At 43.1% G+C, this 26,255-nt stretch overlaps 1 protein-coding gene across 3 annotated transcripts in view; it reads right to left on the bottom strand.

The window, feature by feature from the left end:
* The window catches only part of VWA8 (von Willebrand factor A domain containing 8), a 686,916-nt gene that overhangs the window by 142,173 nt on the left and 518,488 nt on the right, over positions 1 to 26,255 (bottom strand). For all 3 annotated transcript variants that reach the window (XM_073614208.1, XM_073614207.1, XM_073614209.1), the window contains exons 37-38: positions 22,863 to 22,944; positions 11,988 to 12,192 (exon numbers count right to left, since the gene is read on the bottom strand). In XM_073614208.1, coding sequence (XP_073470309.1) covers positions 11,988 to 12,192; positions 22,863 to 22,944 — 287 coding nt within the window. The remainder of the gene's footprint in view (positions 1 to 11,987; positions 12,193 to 22,862; positions 22,945 to 26,255) is intronic.

Here is a 26,255-nt window from a genome sequence, read left to right as displayed (position 1 = left end):
AATGTTGTCCTTTATAGGATCACTTTCAGTGTACCCAGCGGTGTTAAGGCCTATGTACATGAGCTTTTGTTCATGTCAGAATGGTTTCTCTCCCCATATAAGGCAATGTGAAAAATAATTAGAGTTACGCTTACCGGTAACATCTTTTCCAGTAGTCTTTCAGGACAGCCACATTGAGAGACCTTGGCTCCTCCTCTTCCTTGGAAACACTGCGCCAGCCCCCATAAATTTTCACCTCCCCCTGCTAGCCTCAGTTTTTTCTAGAGCACCTCCGGTTAGCTGGGGAGACACAAGAACATGTTAATAACATACTATCACATAGTACTATTGTGCCTGCGTTTTAGGTCTTCCTCAAGACCCTTCAAAAATTCGGGTGGGTAACTAGGGCCGTCCTGAAAGACTACTGGAAAAGTCGTAGCGTAAGCGTAACTCTAATTTTCTCTCCCCGTCTTTCAGGACAGCCACATTGACAGGATAGACGAGCACTTACCACTTAGGGAAGGACAATGACTTGCAATACCTTTCGCCCAAAGGCCTGCTCACTTGCCGATACCAGATCCACTCTGTAGAGTTTCACAAATGTGGTGAAACTGGACCATACTGCTGCCTTGCAAATCTGCTCTGGAGTTGCTCTAGCTCTTTCCACCTGAGAAGCTGCCATAGCTCTGGTAGAGTGCTTTAATCCCCATGGGGGCCTCTCTACCTGTCAGCTTGTAGGCCTGACTAATAGCTATCCTGAGCCATCTGGCAATGGTACATCTAGAAGCCTTCTGTCCCTTTCTTGCTCCACAAAAAGAAATAAAGAGAGAGTCTGACTTCCTAAAACTCTTTGTCATCTCTAAATAACGTAGGATACATCTCCTGACGTCCAAAGTATGGAACCTAAATTACCTTTCGTTTGAGGGATTAGGGCAAAAAGTTGGCAAGATTTCCTCCTGGCTTCTATGGTATTTCGAAGCCACCTTTGGTAAAAAAAGCCGGGTCAGTCTTAAAAACGACTCGATCCAAGAAAACAACACAAAAGGGGGTCTAACTGAAAGAGCCTCTATTTCACTGACCCTCCTGACAGTGGTTACTGCCACCAAAAAAACAGCCTTATAAGTTAGGTCCTTTAGAGCACAATCTTCTAAAGGCTCGAAGGGGGGTTCAGTCAGAACCTGCAAGACCAGGGAAAGGTCCCACTTAGGGAAGGAAGGACCCTGCACTAGTCTCTGTCTTGAAAGGGCTCTGAAAAATTTGACCACCCAGGGGTTGGTGGCCAGGGATTTTTCTAGGTACGCACTAAGCGCTGAGACTTGGCTCCTAAGGGTACTGATGGCTAGCCCCTTATCTGCCCTGCATTGCAGAAACTCCAGGACTGCTATAGGGCTCTGCACCTTAAAAGAGTTTTCTAGGCACCATACTCTAAAGCGCCCCCAAACCTTTTGGTAGATTTGGCGCGTCTCCTCCTTTTTACTATCAAGGAGGGTGGCTACTAGTTGTTCGGAAAAGCCTTTGCTTTTTAGTATTTCCTCTTCAGAAGCCAGGCCGCTAAGTTCCAGCGGTCTACCTGGGGACAGAGAACTGGGCCCTGCAATAGGAGATCCTTTCGGGTTTGAAGGAGCCAGGGAGGTTCCGCTGCCAACTGCCCGAGGATCGAGAACCAAGCCCTTTTGGGCCAGTATGGAGCCGCTAAAATCAGAGTGGTGTTTTCTAGCTGAAATTTTCTTAGAAATGCCGGCAGACGCACCGGAGGTGGGAAGGCGTAGCTTTGTGTCAGGGCGTCTACACCTAGCGCGTTTTCCCATCTGCTGAGAAAGAAAAAATATGGGGTCTTTGTATTGCTCCTTGAGGCAAAAAGGTCCACCACTGGGAGGCCCCATCTCCTGACTATGAGGTTGAAAACTTCCTGATTGAGTACCCAGTCAGCCTCTCTCAGCTGCGTTCAGCTGAGGAAATCGGCCACTACATTCTCTTCCCCCCTCAGGAACAGAGTGTCTAAAGACTCCTGGCTGTGGTCCCACATCTTTAGAACCAGGGCCTGCAGGGGACGGAAGTGTAGGCCTGACAACTGGACTGCCGGGATGGCAGAGGTTAGTAGGCCGAGGGTTGACATGGCCGCCCGTATTGAAACCTGCTGGTTGTTCTGAAGGGGTGCTACTGCTCGGTCCAGTTTAAGAATTTTTTCTGGTGGGAGAAAAACTCTCAGCTGAGTAGAGTCCAGCAGGTATCCTAGATAGGAAATTTGTTGAGCTGGAATTGAGCTGGATTTTTCCAGGTTTAGTAGCCATCCTAACCCTATGAGGGTTGTTTTTGTTAGTTCCAGATCCCTGATTAGTTGCTCTGAGGATGCTACGAATAGAAGTAGATCGTCTAGGTATGCAATAATTGATACCCCCCTGATTCGCAGAAAGGCCATGGCTTCTGCCATGACCTGTGTAATACTCAGGGTGACGAGGATAGGCCGAATGGCAGCACCTGAAACTGCAGGTGAATGGTTTCCTCTTCTACCTTTACCGATAGGCGCAGGAACTTTTGAAAGGTTTCCGCAATAGGTACGTGGAGGTAAGCATCTTTCAAATCTAATGACACCATGTAACAGTTCTGGGGCAGTAAAGCCCTGACTGTGAATATCGATTCCATCTGGAACCTTTTGTAGACAATCACTTTGTTCAGGGGTTTCAGATTTGGAATTAATCTGCAACTTCCTAAAGGGCTTTTTCACCACAAAGACGTGTGAATAAAAGACCATCCCTTCTTCTTCTCTTGAAACTCTGCAAACCACATTTCATTGCTCTAGTTCCTTCAATGCTCCCAGGAGGGCTTCTGCTTTTACCGTACATTTGGGGAGAAGCGTTACTAACCTTCGACGTGGAGAGGACTCTGTAAATTCTAGACAGTACCCCCTTGGTATGATCCCCAGAATGAATTGGTTGGAGGAAATTACTTCCCACTGTGGAAGGAAGGAAGGCCCCCAATCTTCCTCCCACTGTGACCAGTGAGTCACTGGGTCTTATGGGGCTGCTCGGGAGGGCGAAAAATCGCTCCTTCTTTGCCCTTACCCCTTTGGCTCCAAGTATTTTGCCCTTCTGGCTTGGGAGGCTTTCTTTTTTGTGGACAAAACCCCCTCTTGGGTTGATTTGGGGGTTTTCATTTCACTGGGAACGCCTTCTTTTTATCGGCGGTACGGTCTACAATTGTCTCTAGACCTGGGCCAAAGAGAAAATCACCGGTCAGCGGAATGCCACATAGTTTAATTTTTGAGGCATTGTTGCCTGGCCATGTTTTGAGCCAGAGGGCTCTTCTGGCTGAGTTGGCTAATGCAGCGGTCCAGGCTGACATGCGAACCGACTCAGCCGAAGCATCCGCTATATATGCTACCCCTCGCAGAATAGTCGGAAAGGATGACAAAATAGTCTCTTTAGCCGTACTTGCCTCGATGTTAGCTTGAATTTGTGTAAGCCAGTGTTGGAGATTACGGGCTACCACAGTGACCGCCATCTCTGGTTTCAGATTACCTAGAGTTGAATCCCAGGTCTTTTTTAGCAGGGAATCATCAATTCTCTTGTCCATGGTATCTGTCAGAGCTCCTAGATCTTTGAAGGCCAGATCTGTGTGTCTGGACACTTGCGAGAATGCTGCGTCCAATAAGGGGTTCTTGTTCCAGATTGAGGCAGGGTCATCCGAAAATGGGAATGTTCTTTTCAGGGCCCTAGAAAAGAAGGGTTTCCGTTCTGGATCCTGCCATTCCTTTTTGACCATTTCTATTAGGACCTCATGAACAGGAAAGACTTTCTTTTTCTGTTCCTTTAAGCCCCCATACATCTGGTCATGGAGAGGAGATAGGGTTTTTCTGTCTTCCTGAATACCGAGGGTGGTGTAGACAGCCCCCAGGAGGTCCTCTACCTCATCAAGGGACAACTTGTACCTTGAGGGTTTTCTGGACTCCCCATCCCTATTCTCTCCATGGAGAGAACAACAACCAAGGAGAGAGCCCAGTCCCTCCTATAGAATGAGAGACTTGGTCTTGTCTCCCCCCCCCTGTGCCCACCTAGAGTGATTCCTTCCCCTCCCCCACTACAGGAACCATGAAGGGGGAGGGAAAACCTAGGTAGAGGGGGAACCCTTCCCCAGGGTGTCCTTACCTTAGGATGGCTGGAGCTGGCATCACTGAGCGCTGTCTGAGCATCTGCTTCCGACATGCTGGTGGAGCGGCCTGTGGAGTCTTCTCACCGCCTGTGCGGTGTATCGACTCCTCTCCAGCCTGTGCCTGGGGGGACTGAGATGCCTCCTGCAAACAGCCCTGTGGCTGTGAAAGAGGGCCCCCCGGACTTCCACCAGCGCTCGGTGAAGCGAGGGAGGCAGACAAGATGCGGCCGGTAAGTACCCTGCCACTGCCCTAGAGAACCCTGTCTCTTAGGTAGGGACTTTAAAATACAGCCCCCAGTCTCCCTGATTGCTTAGGCCTGGTTCCTAGCGCAGTGTCTCCCCACCGGGGGAAACACAAATAACTGAGGCTGGCAGGGGAAGGTGAAAATTTATGGGGGCTGGAGTAGTATTTCCAAGGAAGAAGAGGAGCCAAGGTCTCTCAATCAGGCTGTCCAGAAAGACGGGGAGGGAAAATTATCCTGAGGCCTTGTTTACAAACATGTTGCCCTCTGAAGAGCAATCCACATTCAAATCACACTTCAGAGGACACTTGAGTTTCCTCTTATAGCCTGCATCAAACTACTGGTCCTCCAATGTGGCATAATGCCTCACTGAACAATAGTGATGTTCCGAGGGCATGAGAGGCCAGGTCTAAACTATGACCTTGGAACTGGTGGCAAACACTGTGCACCCTAGATTTCAGGGCTTCTGGGAGATAACTAGACGTACATGGTGAATTGCATTGACTCATCTCATCAGCCCCCCCTCCCCCCACTTTATCTTTTTCTGTTCTTCTTTCTTCCCTTTTCCCCTCACTAAAGCGCTTCCTCTCACTGTCTTCTCCTCTATCCCTAACACAAATGTCCCTCTTCAGCTCCTATGCATAAAAACCTGTAAAAATGATTTACACAGTTTATAAACAATACAACCACTCAAAACTATACCCTTTTTTTTAAATATATTTTTTGCCATTCTATATTAGCTATAATAATTTAAGCCCTGCCATATATTTTATTTATGAACATTGGTGGGACTTTATTAGAATTTGGAGCAGCTGTCCACGGTAACCATCAGCTTCTATCTTCAGCTTGTTCAAGTTAAGCTTTGAAAATGAAAGATAGAAGAAGATTGGTCACCATGCACAGTTGTTCCACATTCTGGCTGCTCCAGTTTTGGTAAGTTTCCCTCACAGTGTTAATACAACACAGGTTTTATTGCTACAATACAATACAATCATCTCCACAGACTCCACAGTTCCCAACAGTATAAACTACAATGCTTATTGAGATATATGTATGACACATGGTTAATATTTTAAACAAATATTGAGCAGCTTGGTCAAATATTTACACGGCATATCATTTTCTCTGAAAGGTATTGGAACAGCAAGACATTTCTCTTGCAACAATGCCGCCACCAAATGGTAGTATGCAGGCAATGCAGAACATCATGTACAAAGACAGTCATTGGCAAACTCATTGTAAAAAGCAGGGACAATTTATAGTGAAAAAAGGTGTTCCTAGTAATATGCACAAGTGAAAACTATCAGTGAGATACTAATGTTAAAAAAAAAAAAAAAACACTACAGTTGTGCATTAATTCAAAATCCAGAGAAAGCCTTTGGCGTTGTACTACCTGAAGCCTAAACTTTCTCTACCCAAAACTTTTTTTACAGTATGAATAGTGCAAGTAATTTTGGCTTTGGGTTTCATACCACTTTAAATTCCAGTGAAGGTTCAAATATAAATGGATAGCTGAGACAAACATTTTTTTTGTTACATCAGTTTTTTTTTTGTTTTTTTAGCAGTGGATGTGTTTGGGAATTCTTCTTCATTACATGCACGGAGTGTTAGGTCATCAGATAATTAAAAGAACTGGAAATAGACTGGGGCACTACAGCAATTTCTCAATGGAAGAGAAAGTAATGAGATGGTACTCTATATTGCCTATATGCACCTTAAAGTGTCACTAAACCCACATCATAAAAAAAAACACAAATACATGCTGTATTACATGCTGTTCATAATCACTTAGTCACTATGAGATTTGTTTTCTGTATTCTGCTGCTCTCTATCTCGGGATTTTGCAGCTTTGGTGGCTGCTCTGTACATACTCAGTTTTCAGTGAGTTTCTATGCTAAACATTTTCTCCCTATCACATCTGAGCAAGCCATGTGACTGTAGAGTCACACATGTGGGTGTATACACAGTGGTAAATGACAGCCAACTTCCTCCCTCCTCCTCAGTGCCCACTAACCAGCTAAACACAATGGGGGAAGGGATATTACATGTAGATTAATGGTGGCTTCACCTCCCTCTAATTCAGAGACACAGGCTGGAGGGGCGTGGCACTGCCTGTGACTGGCAGAAATCTGCCCACACCATGTTGTTTCCAAAAAATAATAAAGATTTGATTTTAAATATATATTTGTATGACAATTTAAAACCGTTTATTGATACTATTTATTTTGCTTTGTATTCCAAAGGCTGTTTTTTAATTTTTATTTGAACATGTGACCAGCAGCAGAGGACTAGAAGCTCCTCCTGCTTATATTTCCCTACAGACAGGTTGGAAAAGATCTGGGTAATTTGACAGCTGTAAATCGATTAGGAAAAAGGGACTTAGATGTTTTTTTTTTTTAAATTAAAATAATTAAAGTGCCATCATCCATATACAGAAATAGAAGGGACAATGTAACAGTGAACAATGTAAAACAGTGTGTGATTTTGTGAAACCATTGACAAAACTACAGCAATAGCAGTGCATGTGGCCTCTATGGGACCAGGGCTAAAGGGGGGCCTGGTGGGCGCTGCAGAGATCAGAGGTGGACTGGGCCAGGCAGCCGATGTGGCAGGCATTTTCCAGCTGCTGCTGCTTGCTGTTCTGCTTCCTATATCCCAGCAGCACGTACTGAACAGTTTGTTCCAGCAACTGGTGTCAGTGACAAACCTCAAACCAGTGTAGCCGCAGTACAGGACAGCAGGAAAATCTATCCCCACTTCCCCATTATGATAGATTTCCTCAGTGTGCTCTGCAGTCCCGCTGGGTAGAGGTAGGAGGTAAGCAGAAAGGGGGACTGATCTTGTCTGAAAAGGTTGAAGGGGAAGCTGATCAAAGGTCTGAAAGGGTTAAAGAGAGGGGGGCTGATCCAAGGTTTGAATGGTTTTAAGGTGGAGGTAGCTCTTTCGCCAATAGCAAGACATTTTTTCCTCCACTAGCACCAATGTATTTTTTTCTCCAACTGACACCAAACCTTTTCTGTCCTACACGAATGTCAGAACATTTTTTCATGCAAAGGACTCCTGGGTATTTTCAACTACCACTAACCTTTGATGCAATGTAATTTTTCTGACTACTGAGGCTGAAGCAATATTTACTCCACTGAATGCTGGGACATTTTTCCAACCACTAACAAATGGCACCAGGCATTTTTTTTCTTCCATTGACAAATGATGCCAAGCATTTTTCTTTCACTGAACAACAATGCCAGACAATTTTTCTCCCACTGATCACCAACAAAACATTTTATTTCTCCTACTGACCAATGATGCCAGTCATTCTTCCTTCCTCTGACCAATGTTGTTTGACATTTTTTCCACTGACGGCCAACATTGTAAGGGTCACTGGGTTTCCTAATCCTGTTACCTTGTCAATGCATGGCAAAGTGACATATTCTTTGTAAAGCAGCCCTCCTGACCCTCTTACATTCATGTTGGTGCTCCCTCACAGCATCTTCCTCCTCTGTAGCTACTTTGAAATCTGAGGTGTCGGTGACTGTGACAGTGCTTGGGCCTAGTGACTGGATTTTATACCTGAGCACTGTAGAGATCAGGTGGTCCCACCTAGCTGTAAGCTCTGAGAATTGTGTCACAGGCTGTGGAAGAGAAAGGAATAGTAATGGAGTACTTGCAAGGTGAGAATGACTAGGCTGAGAAGGCCCCTTTGCAGGGTTACTGTCAATATGCCCCTGGTTGGCAAAGTTTCAGTGGCTCTTTAAATTAGTGATAGCATAGTTTTAAGGAAAACGTGTACTTTTGAACAAAGTACGCTATTCCTTTTTCTTCTAGATCCTCTGGCTGAAAGAGACCTGTAGTCCCCCTCCACACATTCGTACGGGGGGGGGCATTAAAAAGATTCTTTGGGGCCCTGTGATTTTTGGTTACACCCCTGTTTTCAATTACAAAATATAAATTCATTCAGGATTTTGAAGAGGTTATGTTCTGAGAATTTTAGTTAAATATGCTGTGATAATTGAATTGACTAAACCTTGTCACTAATTCTCCCAGTTGTTCCTACTTAAATGAATTGTAAAGGCAGAAGGTTTTTTTTATCTTAATGCATTCTATGCATTAAGATAGAAAAAACCTTTTGTGTGTAGCAGCCTCCCCAACACCCCCTAATTACTTACCTGAGCCCCATCTCTCTCCAGCAATGTCCACAAATCTCTAAGAGACCCGGAACACTCCTCCTGATTGGCTAAAACACAGCAGCAGCACCATTGGCTCCCACGGCTGTCAATCAAAGTCAGTCAGCCAATCAGGGGAGAGAGGGAGCAGGGCCAGGACTCTGTGTCTGAAAGGACACACGGAGCTGTGACTACTACTGACTGTGGGGGCACTCAATAGGAGGGAGGGGCCAGTAGCAGCAAAGAGGGACCCGAGAAGAGGAGGATCCGGGCTGCTCTGTGCAAAACCAACTGCACAGAGCAGGTAAAACATGTTTGTTATTTTATTTTTTTAAACGAGACTTTACAATCACTTTAAGGAGATGCCAAAAACATGAGTTGTTGAGTGTACTTGAGGATAGAGTCAATAACACCAAAGACAAGCTCTTGTCAGCCTCATACCAATGAGAAATATATCATGCAGCAGGTGTTCAGAGACACAGGTGTGTAAAATGCTTACAGAATGATGCTTGCATCAGAAAAGGGAGCTGAAAGTCACAAGTAAATTAACTAGAAATGTAAACTTTATTAACACTAAATCTAAAATATTCTTGTGTCACAAACATACTGTATATGTTATATTAATTTTCAAACAAATGTGGGGTTAACTTTGAACCTAACCTCTTACTTTATACATGATATTAAACCAAACCCTGAAGCAGAATAATTACCTTATCCTGCACGGTAGAAACTGGGCCGAAAAGAAGCAGCCAAAATGTGACAGCCAAGAACTGCTCATCCAGTGTATTACTGATTAAAACATTTGTCCCCTAACAATCAGTATTTTAGCAGCCTTCATATACTTCAAATAACCTGCTGTTACCCTGGGGACTAACGTAATAGTCTTCCACTTATGGCAATGGACTTTATAAGGCATCTGGACATTCATGCATAAACAAAAGTCTTCAGAGTATAAACCTGAATAGTATGCTATGCCAAGGATAGAGACTTTATGGTTAAACTACAAATGCTATATTGCAGCATGCACTCTACACACCACACCAAGAAACCAAAACATACATCACTAAGTACCCTGATAAACACTGCACCAAGCAATCTGATACAGCAACATGCACTCCAGAACTCACAGTATCATGCACCATCATACAGTCATTACATGCAATACCCCAGACAGTTCCAATATGTGGTTCAGCAGGCTGCATGTGCTGGAACTCCAGCCCTGGCACTGCAGATTTACTGTATATTAAGATATCTATGATTTTGGGGAAAAGCATCTAGATGGATTAATGGGCAGCCTTGTTAAACTTAAACCAGAGGGATGCCCTAGCTCACAATTAATATTTGCTACTTTTTTTTTTAATGGCTGGTAAGCAAACCTTAGCAAAAGCATCAAAATAGGCAACCTCAACAGTAAAACAAGTTAAGACTTGGTGCATGATAAATAAGAAACTTTCTGTGTGAATAATAATAAGAATAAAATCAAATGAAGGAGACCTAGTGATGGTTGTTTGCACGCCAAGGCAGTGTTTTTTGCATGTTTTTAAATCTTTGATGTAAGTGTAATGATTTTGACCTTTAACAAATACATTTAGCAGTATTACACTATACACCTTTTTTCTCTTCATTGCCATTCATCTACAATATGGATATCCGATCACCGGGTTGGAGAAGTGATACCTTCACCCGGATATAGGATACACCTGACGTCTCATAGCTTATCAGTGGAAGAAAGGTGACATCCTCACCTATACACAGAATACATCCAGCAGTCCTAGGCATTGGTGGAAGGCGATACTCCAACCCATATACCAGGTGATTTTAAAGATTATTGTCGGTGAGTGGGGACCCAGGAGGGGAGCAGGGAGTGTCACCAGGATCTGCACATTACGAGTTGAACAAGTTCACTTTATAAGTTTGCACTATATTTGCACCAAGCACTTTATATTGCTAATTAATTTTTTTATTGTATTGATTATATTAATATAGGCACTTTATTGTTTGTTGGAGCAATGTTGAGTATAACATTTACATTTTAAGAAACTTTCTGTGATACCAAACTGTGTGCCTAAACTTCAAAAGGTCATGGTACCATGAATAATGCTTTATATGCTTCCAAACGACCAATATTGCTCGCTATTTGATGAGCACCTAACTAGACTACACCACCCTTGGTCCCCCTTTTCCTCATTCTCTACCTATGCCTCTCCTTAACATCCTTTCCAACTCCCTCTTCTTTCTTGCTCTTCTGTCATTTTTTTACCTCCCCCCTTTCTGCACATTGATCCTCCTTTTTACTCTCTCCCTTTTCTGTTACTTATCTCTCTCTTTGGTTCTATGTTGGCACTTATGACCTTATCTAACAGGCCAATGGCCCCATAACCTGCAGGTTCATTATCCAATGTAAACAGGCATTTACAAAGTTTCAGTATACATTTATTATTGTTTAAGCATTATGGGTATATTCTGTGTATCCCATGTCACTGCTTGCTATGTCCATAATTGTAGGAAATATAACCTGTGTACTAAAATGCCTTGTTTAAATGTAGATCCACTAAATCAATTGGGTTAACAAGTAGACCTTGTAATGGTAAAGCTGGTGTGTGCATGATCCTGGAACGTTAGATGGCCAATATCTATCAATGTATCCTGACAACTTTCAGAAAGGTGATGGTAGTCTGTTATATTGGAGTTCTATATCTACGTTCTCTCAAGAGACCTGCATAAGCACAGACAACAAGCCAAAGCTGCAGTCTGACACATGGAGCAAACAACTGTGAGACCTTGCTCGTTAAGCTGTTGAAAAATAGGCAGGTAAAAATAAGTGTAGCAAATTCTGTGGGCATCTTTTGCTAATGATTACAAAGTGAAATAAATTATCGAAATATGGACTGCAAATATTGTGTTAGAGCAGGATTCCCTATTATTATATATTATTATATGTATGTGTTTAATGCAAGGTAAAATTACCTTTGATTACAAGCACCGTTCAGTTAAGAGAAGGTACAGTTTTAACCACTAGATGGTGGTAGCGCTGCTAACATAAAATAACTCTCCTAAACATTCGCTACCTTGGGAAGTTTATCCATTGTATTATTCCCATTGCCCACTGTTACTTGCATATACTGTACATGCATAATGTTGTCTGAGACGCTTTACTGGCATTTTTGTTTTGCCATTTCTATTTATGTGAAGGGAACATAAAACAGAAATTATTAGAGAAAGTTCTTAACAGCCGCAAAAGTAAAATGCAACTGTTAACAGTATATATAGCACTAAAATCTTGAATCAATTTTTTCATCCTGCCTGATGAATTGTGATTTATTTTGCAGAAATAGTTTGTCTAAACAAAAAAGTAAAATAACTGAGAAAATGTGAGTCAAAACAGGAAAAACAGAATTTTATACGTACTGACAGACACTTCAAACAGTTCTGCAAATGTAGCACAATATTTTACCTGAACAGGTCGCCCATCATCTTGTCCAATCATATTTCTCCATTCAAGCAAAGAACGCTGAATACTTTCAAGTCCAGTCTCCCATAGCCTAACGCTGCCTCCCATATCTACTGTGACAACTCCACTGTTTCCATGTGCAGCCAGCAGAATGTCTGTGTCTGATATTTTAGACAGCCAAGATGTGTACGGAGACACTGATACAGCTCTGAAACACAAAAGATTGGAGCTGTTCATAAGAGGAAATGAAGAAAAATAAATCAGATCATGACTCAACAACAAAAATATGAGAAGACAAAAATAATAAATTGTCACATAATTTTTAGAACAATACAAAGCCAGCCAATAAAATTAGCAAAAAATGCCAGAAACACGATTGCTTCTTCTTACAAATTTTTATTTGGCACTAACAGCAGTGCTACATCTAAAGTGCTAACGCGTTTTGGCCGGAGACTTCCTTAATTATTGTAAATCTCAATGTGAATATATAAGGCAGAAAATAAAGTAAAAGTATCTATAAGGAGTTATTGGATTCTGATTAAAACTTTGTAAAGTAATTGTATATATTACCTAGAATAAAGATTGAATACTTCAAAACAATTGTATCAGTTTACTGAAAAAGTGGTGTAGACTACGTTTGCAGCAATATATTTATCATCAGTAAGGCAATGAATAGAGCAGACTTCTGATGACTTTTTGATTGAGGTTATTCGATTGGCTAACAGCAACGTGTTTTTGTTAAAGGACCGGGAAAATGTGCAATTTACATGCAGTCCCGCACATAGGGCAGGCAATTAAAATGAAAGGGTTGCACTAAACACGACATGTAAAATTGGGTGCGCACCGTCGCATATGTTTGAACAGAGCCTTAGGTCTTATCTCACAACTCTGTTACTTATGACATTAAATGATTTTAACAAATATAAAATTTGCTTTTTAATAATCTTTACACCTAATAGACCCTTAAATGTAAAAATCCCAAAAAAAATAAAGAAAAAAAGTTTCAATATATAGAAAGATAAATGCACTAATATTTGTTATTTTCTGTGAAAATGTTTTAATGGAAAACCCTTAGTTACAAACAAAATAAATTCCATATTTTTTAAACATTTTTTTATACAAGGCCCATGAGAATTTTTTTGTCTAATTGACTTGTCATATGAAAGAGATGTGAGCAAGTGCATGCAACTCCCACTATCTATTATGACATGTAAGCTGACACAGAATAAGATCTGACAAGAAAGCAATGGCTTCAGGGTGAGAACTGGAAGAAGCACATATATAAGAGACGGTCACATACACTTGTCTCAGTCAGGGGTGCACCATGGTCTCATAAAGATTAGGTCAATCCAAGAAAAAGCAAATAATCAAAAGAGGAAAATAAATAAGAGATTGTCATGTGGAATGAAAGCAGATCAGACCCTTGTTTATCTGCGTGCTATAAAGGTCAATCAATAATGAAGATTTTAGTAGCACTATAACAATTATCTGTGTAGCTCAGTTTATAACCATTTTACCTTGAGACTTTGAAATAATGGACTCGCAACTCAGTTTCACCTTATTGATAATGATATTATAAGGCAGTGCCAATGTAATTGTGCCAAAATATTTTTAACTTTATCTACATACAGAAAGCTGAGTTCTCACAACGGGGTTAATTTACCAAAGGAAAATAGGCTGTTCACTTTGCAAGGAAATTTTCCCCAGAACTTAGTGAATGAGCTGAAGCTGTACTGACTTCATCCCATCATGTGCTAGCAAAAATGTTCTTTTTTCTATTTCACTTGCAACTGATCAGGTATTCTGGGCAAAGAGAAACATCACCACCTTCACTAATCTCTTGGGTGAATTCCTTTGCTAGGTAAACGGCCTATTTGCCATTTTTTTTTTTTTTTTGACAGTAAAAGTTTTTATTTGAACAATAAAATAAACATACAAAGCATTGACAGTACAGTCATTAGAATCCTTGCAGAGAGTTACGAGTCACATTGTTATTGTAGGTATGAGGTTGAACATAACAGATACAAGGTATATACAGATAAGATCACATCAGATGGGAGCATGTAACAGAACCAAGGAGAAGGTTGGTAAGAGTATGGACAGGCATTACCCTATAGCAGCGCCACCCCTCCACTTTTTTGTGTGTGTGTGGGGGGGGCAGGAAGGAAGAGTGATAGGGGATGGGGGGGGGGGAAGACAGGCGAAGGGATGGGGGGGGAGGAAGGGAGGGAGGGGAGGAGAGGAGGCCAAGGACCACCCATCACAATTTCCCATCTGCTTTACTTGGGTATTCTGTGATCAAGTGTGTCTCAGCCGCAGGCGTTGCCCCAACTCGACCAGATTTTATCAAATTTTGCTGGAAAGTTTCTGCTCTCATCCGTAATTTTGTACAGTAGTAACACTCTGTTTATTGTATTCCACCAAGAGCATCTTGTTGTAAGCTCTGACCCCCTCCAGCACAGCAAGATTTCTCTCCTGGCATAAAATAGGATGAAGGTCATACACAATTTGGTATATCTGTCTCCCTACACATCCCCCAGGTAACTAAGCAAGAATAGGAGGGGGTTCAGTGGTACTGGAGCTCCACATATCTCCGTCAGGGTGTCCGCCACCTCCTGCCAATAGGAGCAAATTCTAGGGCAAGTCCAAACCATGTGGAAAAAGGATTCCTGTTCAAGGGCACACCTTGTGCATAGTGGACGGAAGGAGGGGTATATAATTAGCAAGCCTCTGTGGGGTGTAGTATGCCCTATGTAAGAACTTCAATTGAATGATGCAATCATAGAGGGGATATATGAGGAGACAGTCTCCTCCCAGATCTCCTCATCCAAGTCAGGGATGCTAGTTTTCCATTTACCTAATGTGACCATAGTATCAGTATCATGAGCCACGGTAAGATATAGATAAAGGGATGAGAGGGGTTTACCCACCACTCCTGAGATCAGGAGTCGTTCAATCGAGTCCGACTCAAGAGTCACCGGGTCTGCAAATTGTGAGTTAAGAGCATTGGGGAGCGGGGAGCTGGCAATATCTGAACTGGAAAGAGCAGGGGAGGTCATAAGTCCATCTTAGTTCCTGAAATGTCATTATTTTACCGTTTGGCATGACATGTCGCAGGGTAACAATACCTCGTTTAGCCCATATCGCGGAATCAGGCACCGTGTGTAAATGAGGAAGGAAGGGGTTACCCCAAAGTGGGGTGTGGGGGGAGACAGTCTTTCACTTAGCCCCAATCGCTCTGGAGCATTGCCAGGCACATATGGTAGTCCTCATGGGCCCTGTTACGGATGGATGTGCTTTACAACCCCTAAAAACTAGATTGGAGAGTGCCGCGTATGACCCGAGAACAGCAGCCTCCAAGGTGACGGCCGGATTCTGTCTAGGCTGAGAGAACCACCATCTGAACGTGACTAGATCCGCCGCCCAGTAATATGCAAGGAAATTTGGGAGAGCCAGCCTGTCGTTGGACAAGGGGAGGTAGAGAGTGCGTCGAGCTACCCAAGGGAGACGACCAGCCAAGATGAAGGTGGTCACAATACTGTCTAGTTGTCAGAAGAAGGATTGGGGGATAGGGGTAGGGGTCTGTCTGAAAAAATATAGCAATTTGGATAGGTATATCATTTTAATTAAGTTCCCCCTGCCCACAGGTGTGAGAGGGAGGTTGCGCCACGTAGCACATTGTTTGGTCAGTTGGTCCAACACCGGGAGGACATTCCTAGCCAGGTAGCATCCCACCGTGGGACCCACCTTTACCCCTAGGTATGTGAATTCTTCCACCCAACGTAGAGGCGTGTGAGAATCTGTTAGGGGCAACGACGGATAAGGCAGAAATAATACAGATTTGTCCCAGTTGATACGTATCCCCGAGTATCGGCTGAAGTTGTCAAACTGGGTCAGGGCAGATCTTAAGGAAGTCGAGGCATCCGCCAAATATAGCAGGGAGTCGTCCACGAAAAGGGATAACTTTTCTTCTAGTGGGCCCATCCTTATGCCCTTGATTCCAGAATCTTTCCTAAGGTGGGCAGCAAGATGTTCCAGGGCAAGGGCGAAGAGTGCCGGTGACAGTTGACAACCCTGTCAAGTCCCCCTCCCTAGAGAGAAGGAGTCCGACAGGGTCCCGTTACTGCATATGCGGGCCCTAGCGTGTGCATATAGCATCTGCAGCCATGACCGGAATCGAGGACCGAAACCAAATCTAGCGAGTACCGTGCACAGGTAGCCCCACTCGACCGAGTCGAAGGCCTTCTCGGCGTTGAGAGAGGCCACCACTCCGGGGCTTTCAGGGTCTGCGATCGCTATGTGGGTGTGCAGCCGACGAATGTTGATATCCGTACCACGACCTGGCATGAAGCCCGTTTGGTCTGGGTGGACCAGGGCCATAATAACAGTGTTCAGACGGTTGGCAAGGATTTTTGCGAATATTTTTATGTCGACGTTAAGGAGGGAAATAGGACGGTAGGAAGAACATAAGGTGGGATCTTTGCCAGGCTTGGGGATGACCATTATCACGTCATCACTCATCGAATCCGGGAGTGTTCCGGACTCCAATGCCTGAGACAGAAGCAACTGCAGTCTGGGGGCCAGGTCTTCCATGTAAGTCTTATGCCCTGTACACACGATAGGATTTTCCGATGGAAAATGTGTGATAGGACCTTGTTGTCGGAAATTCCGACCGTGTGTAGGCTCCATCACACATTTTCCATAGGAATTTCCGACACACAAAGTTTGAGAGCTTGCTATAAAATTTTCCGACAACAAAATCCGTTGTCGGAAATTACGATCGTGTGTACACAAATCCGACGCACAAAGTGCCACGCATGCTCAGAATAAATTAAGAGACGAAAGCTATTGGCTACTGCCCCGTTTATAGTCCCGACGTACATGTTTTACGTCACCGTGTTCAGAATGATCTGATTTTCCGACAACTTTGTGTGACCGTGTGTATGCAAGACAAGTTTGAGCCAACATCCGTCAGAAAAAATCCATGGATTTTGTTGTCGGAATGTCCGATCAATGTCCGACTGTGTGTACGGGGTATTATAAAACTCAACCGGGAACCCGTCCGGTCCCGGGGTTTTGCCCGCCTGCATCATTTTTAGGGCCGTCTGTATCTCTTCTATCTTAATCGGGGCGTTCAATTTGTTTGCGGTGGTAGAGGTGAGGACAGGGACGTCAATAGCCTCAAGATAGTCATTCAGGTCTTTCTGGTCGTAGGTCACCCGGGAGCTGTAAAGCTGTTGGTAATAATTAGCAAAGCACTGGTTGATGTCCTGGGAAGCAATGGTCATCACTCCCGACTGCTCCCTGGATAACCAGGCCAATAGACGCCCCGTCTTTTCCCCTGCTCAAAAATGCTCTGGGATTGATGGAGTAATTTCTTCTCCATCAAAGATGTGCGCAGAAGAAGTGCCTGCTGTGTCAGAGATTGAAGTTGGGTATAATGTTGGGGGTCACGGGACCTTACTGTCTAGACGCCTCATCCTCCATCTTAGTATGCTCCGCTCTACCTTCCCTCCTCACTGCTGCTATTATTGACTGGTAGTGTCCCCTTGAGGAGGCTTTGAAGGCTTCCCACACGGAGCTCGCCACAGCCGCCCCCGGATTGCCTCTCCAGAAGTGACTCAGTGTGTCGTGAAACCAGGACTCCACCTCCGCATCTGAAACCCAAAATCTGGAAAGTCTCCAGAGTTTGTCAGATGGGACCATTGTCAACTCTAGGGACAGAAGTAACGGGGCATGGTCCGAAATCCCCCTAGGAAGGATGAAAATGTCCCGCACCCTGGACAGGAAAGGCGCCCCCCCCATAGGCAAGGTCTATACGTGAAAAGGATTTGTGGGTGGCAGAGTGACAGGTGAAGGCCCGAGAAAGGGGGTGTCTCCACCTCCACACATCTGTGAGGCCATATGTGTCAGCCCACGTCGCCAGCCGTGGCGCATCTGTTCATAGCAGAGTCTGAGACAAGGTTAAAATCTCCCATTAGTATTACATTGCCCGAGGAGAATTGTGCTAACTTGGCTGAAAGCAGATATAACAATTTGAGGGATGCAGGAGGCGGCAGATACAATCCTACCAGAACCCATGGCAAGTTATGAATCAATGCATAGACCAACACAAACCTACCATCGGGATCCAGAACCAGGTCAAGGAGCTTAAAGGGGAGTGTTTTGAGAACAAGGATACGGACTCCTCTGGCGCAATTAGAATAAGTGGAGTGGTAGTGGTGACCTACCAGCGTTTTTTTTAAGGCCGAGGGTCTTGTTTCCTATCAAATGCGTTTCCTGTAACACACACACATGGGGGTTGTACCTCTTAATAAACTGGAAGACTAAGGAACGTTTAACCGAAGAGTTCAAACCCCGTGTGTTCCAGGAGAGGGCGTCAAGGGTAGCCATACATATATATTAATAATATATAGCAAGGAGTATCAGAGTTAGTGAGTCGTGGCTCTCTACAGGCAGCCAGAACAAGGCAGAGAAAAGGACCAGGTCTCCACAATAGTGCAATTAAAGTGATCAAAAACGTTATGGTCATGCAATTTAAAACAGCAAACTGAGAGCCATCAGAGTGGCCCAACTCCCCACCCCACCTCCCCAACCGCGGAGGAGTGTTTGCTTCCCAAAATGAACACCAGCCCTATGGCCGGACATGAAGGCAATGTTGTGCAAAAGGCTCTAGCCTCTGTGAATCTGAACAGTCAAAAGTACCTGAAAAATCTGGTAAAGGAGAGTTAGTGTAGAACACCCGGAGCCCCGGGGCACAGTACTTAGGTGAACAGTCATTGAACTTCCCCTAACAAAACAGGATCAGGGCAGGGGGGGAGAACTGGGGGGGGGGGGGGAAGAGGACAGTTTCTCTGGTGGTCCCCACAGGTGTGTTTGCAGGCGACCTGAGCAAATACATCAGGGTTGCATCCACGATATAAACACCCTCCCGCTGCAATCACTCCAGGGTTGAAAGAATGGAGGGGAACACAGGAGGGGTTGTGCGGGTGGGCGAGTACAGTACCATAGGGATAGGATCCTCCAGTGTGTGGCCGAAACTTCAGCAACAGGGGGGGGGGGGAACCAAGAGCAGGCTCTGAAGGGGGGGGGGGGATACAGGTCATGAGGTCCCAGTTCCATACGCCCCGACACAGTGGGAACAGTTCACTATCAGTGGCATCGGTGGTAACGTGTGGGTGACTGTGTGTCAGGAGAAAATAAAAACACCCCACGGAGCCCAAATGTGGTCCCTTACACTGTACAATTAGTTGTGGGGCCCCCCAATAACATACTCACAGACATCAGCAGGGAGAAAAACTGCGAGGGGATCAGCGTTGCAATGTTTCAGCCCATGCAGCCCCATCTCTGGGAGAAGTAAAGAATTGCACCCGTTCTCCATCTTGCCCCCACAGCTTGGAGGGAAAAAGCATGCTGTACTTGACTCCCTTTTCTCTTAACATGGCACGAACTTGGTCGAAGGATTTGCGTTGTCTCTGTGTTTCCATAGAGTAATCTGAAAAGATTAGTATCTTTGCATTTTCAAATTTCAGCTCGCCCTGCAGATGAGCCGCACGGAGAACTGTATCTGTCCCTGTAATGCAGGAGTTTAAAAATGAAAGTGCGCAGTGGTACTCCCTGCGGGCCTCTGGTCGCCGGCATGCGGTGAGCACATTCGATGGAGAAGTCCGGGGAGAATCGCGCCTTCGGAAGCAAGGATGGAAAGCAATTGCTCCATAAAGGTGACCGGATCCGAACCCTCGGCACCCTCCGGGAGTCCCAGGACCCATAAGTTGTTCCAGCGATTCCGGTTTCCGGCGTCTTGAGCTCTGGCTTCAAGGACTTTCACCTTGGATTTCAGGATCTGTAGGTCAGCATGATGGTCTCTCTGAGTATCCTCCATGATAGAGACCCTACTCTCCATCTCCGTCACCCGCTCCCTGAACCTGTCCATGTCCCGACGGATAAGGGCTGTCTCCGTGTGGACATGATCCATTTTCACCATGAGGGTAGATTGGCATGTGGTGATTGCCAGCATCAGGGCATCAAAGGCTGGAGAACCGGCCTGAATCACATCATCAGGCGGGGACACTGTCTGAGTCTCCATGTGGCAGGCCGCGGAGGGGGGAGGCCTGGGTTTCGGCAGTGTGTGCACTGCGTTGGAGGTACGTCTCTTCTGTGTCCCCTTCTTGTTCTTTTTCATTCCCCGACACTATGGGAGGCAGTCTGAGAGGTATATGGGCAGTATTAATCCAGTTCCACACTAGGTTGGGTGAAGGATGAAAGTCCGGATTGGGAGCTCCACAGTTACACGTCTGCTCCCGTCACCATCTTGGACACGCCCCCCAGCCTATTTGCCTTTAAACCAGCTATAGATGGTGCGATTTTCTTTACTGCAACCTCCCGTGGAGCTATTGTGGGGGGGGGGGGTGCAGGGAGCCATCCCTACCAGGAGAACACACTGATTATTGCTAGCGGCTATAGCCACTGGCAATAATTGCATGAAAAATTGGACATGCTGGTTGTACCCCAGTGGATCGATGAATCGACTTGGGTACAATCAGCCTGGGCATACATGGTTAGAATTTCGGCCAGTGCCTGCTGAATTGGCCCAGATTCGCACCACCTACGGCCGTCTTTAGTAAATCAACCCCAGTGTGTTTTTGTAGAGCATACCTGATAATTCTAAGTACATTTTCACCACAAAACTTTATGTTTTGTGTCAACATATTATTATGATGATGTTATATGATAATGATCAATATGTTAATATTTGCCAGTGGTTATATGGCTAGATATTGCATTACTTGAAGAAATACAACAGAAAACATTAGTAGGAAAGCTGGACTCCAAGAACTGACAATACAAGGCAACATCAATGACATTAATATATACAGTAGAAAAATAACGGGAACTTTTGAGTTATTTCCTAGAAAAAAAAGAGTTTTTCAGGTTTTTGCGGTGTCCAATTGTCTAGTGAAGGTGATACTTTGAGGCTACCAGTGTTAGAATGTATTTGAATAAAAGCCAGGGATAACATTTTTGTAATCTATAAAAAGTGTAGTATGACCATTTAAGTTTTGTTGTTTGCATAGTTTATGCAATAGACACCACCTTGAATATAGAAAGGGGTTATTTGCTACTGTTTAACAAAGTAGCTCTAAGGCTCGGTTCACACTCCTGCGACTTAGGAACAGACTTGTGCGACCCAAAGTCGCAGGACATGTGAAATGCCATGTATCTCTATGAGAGCCGTTCCAATTGACACTACTGAAGTTGCTGTGACTTCAGAAAAGGTTCCTGTACTACTTTGGTCTGACTTTGACACTGCTTCAGTGGCAGAAAGTGTAAAAGTCGTAACAAAGTCAGACTCCACAAGTGTGAACTGAGTTTAGGTCTTTTATTAGGGGTGATATGAGGTGCCAAGAATTTTTTTTTTTAAATTAGGCTGGACTTCAAACATGTCTGCCCTTGCTCATCCACATGGTGGTGATAGGATTAGTGGTTTACACAAGAAGAATGAGATTGTTTAGTCTTCCACTTAATTTCACAGAAAGCGACAAAGACACTGCATTTCTGGTAAGGACAAAAGGAATTTTCGGATTTGATTAAATGTTATTAGCTATAAAAAAATTTAAGGAATGCAGCTACCACATCTAAGGACTTGTAAACGGCAATATATTACATTTTCGTGTTTAATTATGCTTTAAGCTTTGTATAACAATAAATGTTTTTTTTTTTTTTTTTCATGAAATGTCAAAATTAACACATGCACTTCTTTGTAAATGATGTACAGTATAACAATAAATGAAGCCCATTTTGCCAGCAGACCATTATCACAAATATCTTTCAGCATACCAAAAATTCATTCTTTGCTTTCTTCACCATAAATCTGTTTAATTGTAGATTATATTTCAGATCAGGAAATATTAGGTTTAATGTCTGCTTACAAAAATAGAAGCAATATTGTCGAAATATCACTATGTGTGCTTGGTGCTATATCAAGAATGATAAAAAAGAGAGCAAAATGTCTCTGGAGTTCAAAGCAGCCAAACTGATTCTTTCTAGGCTCTGCATAGAACAAGTAGAATCAGGCTGGTTTGGTTATTAGAGAAACTTTTCTTTTCCAGTCTTTAAAAACTAACCATACAAGCCAATCCCACACAATCCCTTCTTTGCATTTTTCTATAAAATATACGCTGCGCTAAGGTGAAGATATATCAAGAAAGTATTCAAAATGTTAAAGAAATTGATATTAAAGAAAATAATATAATAATAATAATATGTGTGATATGCTATATAAATAGCCTTTCCGGCCTTAGTGCAAAAAACAAAAAATAATATATATATATATATATATATATATATATATATATATATATATATATATATATATACATACAATGGATATCCAAAAAACAAATCAATATATAAGTGCAACTTGTAAATATTATGCTAGATGTAATGACATCCAAGCAAAAATGGCAAATATTCAGCCGGTGCCATTGTGCATAGTAAAAAATATATATAAACATCTATTTACATAGGAAAAAAGTGCAACATGCAAAATTATATATCACAATAAGTATAAGTGCAAAACACAAAAAAGTGCCAAGTGTCACACAATGAGTGTAAATATCAAATCCAAAAACTATTTAGCACGTGATCAGTGGATCCAATATATTCATGAAATACATATCTTCACCTTCGCGCAGCGTATCTTTTATATATACAGTAACGCACGGTATATGAACGTGTTCTACGCAGGCAGCTAGATGTTTTTTCACGCTTGAGGCATTACAACATTGTGGCTCGCAAGGCTTTTCTTTGTTTATTTTGCATTTTTCTAGCCTAGTTCTCCTTGCCGGCATTAAAGACCTCAATGTAGACTAATCTTACCTGGGAACCGGAATATACTTCAGTTTCTTCGAATTAAGGTCAGTAACTTCTAAAAATGCAGAGGAATTGGGGGGAACTGTATCTAATAGTAGAATAAAAAAAACACAAATTAAGATAGCCCTTATATCAACAAGAATGTAAATTATATTGAAATATTTCCTCTAGAGAATTCAAATCATTTTTTACAGTTAAATCTCTGTGGAAAACAAGTTATGAATGCTTTGTTGACGTGTTTCATTTTTCATTTCAGTAGAAATGTTGCATCTAATTATGAAATGAAGGGATTTGTCTATTAATGTAATTTCCATGAAGTGCAATGGGAAGCTTGCATGCCACAAACTGTGAAGCCTAAGTATACTGTATATAATTTCTGACATTCTTTCACACCAGCTGACACACACTGATTTATTTATAGATTTTAAAGGTTGTCTCTACTTCTTCTACAACCCCTCACATCACGGAGAAAGGAAAACATAGATGACAGACAAAGCCTTTACAAAAACAGATGACGGTAAAAGGTTCAGAATTAGCTTTACATCTAAATTCTAGCTCCCAAACAAAGTTTAGAATTCAGTGCTCAGAAGTTATTGGGCTTTTTGTAGTATACAAGACTTTGAGGCTCCATGCACACTGAAGATCATAAACGGCCGTTTTTGGGAGTTTGGGCGTTTTTTTTTTTTTAACAGCCCATAAACTCCCCTCTATGTTATCCTATGTGTCCATGGACACATGGACGTTTTTGGATGTTTATCAGCAGGGGAGTTTGTGGGCTGTTGTCTAAAGGCCCTAAAATCGCATTCAAGAGCAGTCCTAAAGACGCCAGATGACGGTAAAGGCTGTTAAACGAGGTGTAACGCTGTAAACAGAACGTTACGCCTCGTTAGGCGTTTCTCTGCCTCTATTCAAAATCAATGGATCCCTATGGCAGCCCATTGATTTGAATAGAAGTCACACCGCAAGTCGGATCATGATCCGACTTGCGGTTTCGCAACTTGCGTGAAGGGGTACCCTCGCCAAAATGAAAAATAAAACTGGCGAGGGGTCCCCCCCAGACGATACCAGACCCTTCGGTCTGGTATGGCTTTTAAGGGGAACCCCCCACGCCAAAAAACTGGCATGGGGTCCCCCCCAAAATCCATACCAGACCCTTATCCGAGCACACAGCCCGGCAGGTCAGCATAGGGAGGGGAAGAGTGATCGCCGCCCCCCCCCCCCCGCCTCCTGGACCATACCAGGCCACATGCCTTCAGCTAAACACGCATCAAATTGTGTTTGCGCAGGGTTTTCCTGCCGGCAATACAGCGTCCAGAACGACTTTTTGAGAATCCTGTGTGCATTGAGCCTGAAAGTGAAATGTTTGAACAGTGCTGCAACACAATGTTTTTGTTCATACTAAAAATATATTTAATAAACAGTGTCTGTATCAGAAATAGTATTGCATACAGTTCCAATTCCAAAGAAAAAAAAAAATGGAAAAAACAAAAAACAATTACCTGCAAAGAAAGAAGTGAATTCTCACCTCTTCTGTTTGTTGAAGAAAAATAGCCTCTTTTGTATGGAAGGCATTTAAACATTTCCTAACTTTGGGTGTGATGACACTAAATTCACCCATGCCAAGTCCATTAATGACTACACACATTCATCCAGCTTTTGATTGCAAAAATGGCTAAACAAATGAATGATGTAAACGATTAATGTTAGGTTGTCTTTACTTTTTCAGTTATTTTTGCAATTGAAAGCTAGTTGAAAGTGGATGAATTTGCCTGAAAAAGTGTCAAGTTTGTGGCCAGGATCCTTGTCCTAAACCTGAGTGGAGGAATCTTCTTCCAGCCTTGACACAGAGGTAACGAGATGACCTTGGCCTCTTCAGTTTAGCTACAGTTGCCACTGGAATATTCCTAAGTAGAATTCCCTAATGGGCAGGAGGCAGAATTACATATATATATACTGGACATCATAGTGTATTCTCTTTAAAAATATCTGGAAATGTCACTTAAGCCTCGTACAGGTGATGAGAAAACCGCTTTTGAAGCGATCGTACGATAATCTGATCTTTAGTACACAGGTTTCAAGGTCTGATCAGGACAGGTTATGCAAAATTAGCCGAAGGGACATGCATGAAAATTTTTGCCGCACGATTCCTGAACGAACCAATACATGATATCAGAATCAGTACAGGAAACGTAAAAAAAAAAAGTTTTACCAAGATTGAGCATAATCAGAAGCACGAAAATAACCCGGAAAAAGAAAAGACCGTTTGTAAACAATATTACTAAGCACCAAAGATGCTCCAAGAATGACAATAAAAACATCAGTACACCGCTGAGGTTTTGTAATGCTATAATGGGTATTATCTGCAGATCTATATGTATGATTGTTGTATTTATTATTTTTTATCCATGTCTTATGTAAGATTGTAGGTTTTATTATTGTTTTTATGCAAGCTGTTGCCCGTTCGCAAATAACATTTAAGAAAAAGAAAGCCATTCAAGAGTGGTTTTATAAAAACACAAGGGAGCGGTGGGATTTGTCACGGTCATAAGTAGCATAATGACACATCCGTTTACAAAATGTCACAAAACACATATAAGAAAAAAAGCACTATGCATGTCTGCTGCAAAGTCAAATCACCAATACACCAATCCAATACATATTAGGTTAGTGGACTGAAAAGCTCAGCTTGGTCTGTGATAACTGTACTGATTAGATTAGGAAGGCTACAGCAGGATCACTCCCTACTAAACCACACTAATATTTCGGAAAAAGATTTTTTAAGACTGGTGCTTCATGTATGCAAGGAAACAAATCATTTGTAAAATGCAAATTAAATCAATATTCCCATCATGACATGAACGGGTATAAATAATAAAGTGAACTTGAATTCCATAGTAAAAATATAGGGATCACAGAAATATTCATTTCTAATTAATCTGGAGAAGGAAAATGCTTGCATTATCGCTTATTTCTCCCGTCTCTCCTTTGAAATTGGTTTCTTCCACCCCTCCCTCCACATCACAATTCCCTCCCCTTCACATCTCCCCCTTTACATCACAGGCCTACCCTTCACAGCAGTGTCCTAAGCCTCTCTTCATATCACCCCCTCTACTCTTTTCACATTAGTATTCTTATGCCCCTCCTTTCACAGCAGTGTCCTCAATTCCCCTTCATACCATCCTTCACTGCAGTGTCCTCTGCACCCCTTCGCATTATATATCCTCAGCCCCTCTTCACATCACCCTGCCCCCCCACCCCATCCTTCACAGCAGTGTCCTCAATCCCCTTTCACATCACTCCACTTCTCAGCAATGTACTTGCCCCTTTCACTGTATTCCCTTTCACAGATACACAGGGCAGAGGTACAGCAGGTCTGGACAGAGGGCGGGAGCTGCTGAT

Source organism: Aquarana catesbeiana, linkage group LG02 (genome assembly GCF_042186555.1).
Source record: "Aquarana catesbeiana isolate 2022-GZ linkage group LG02, ASM4218655v1, whole genome shotgun sequence".
Taxonomy (NCBI): domain Eukaryota; kingdom Metazoa; phylum Chordata; class Amphibia; order Anura; family Ranidae; genus Aquarana; species Aquarana catesbeiana.
The sequence above is the reverse complement of the archived record's forward strand: the minus strand, read 5'-3'. Positions and strand labels throughout refer to the sequence as shown.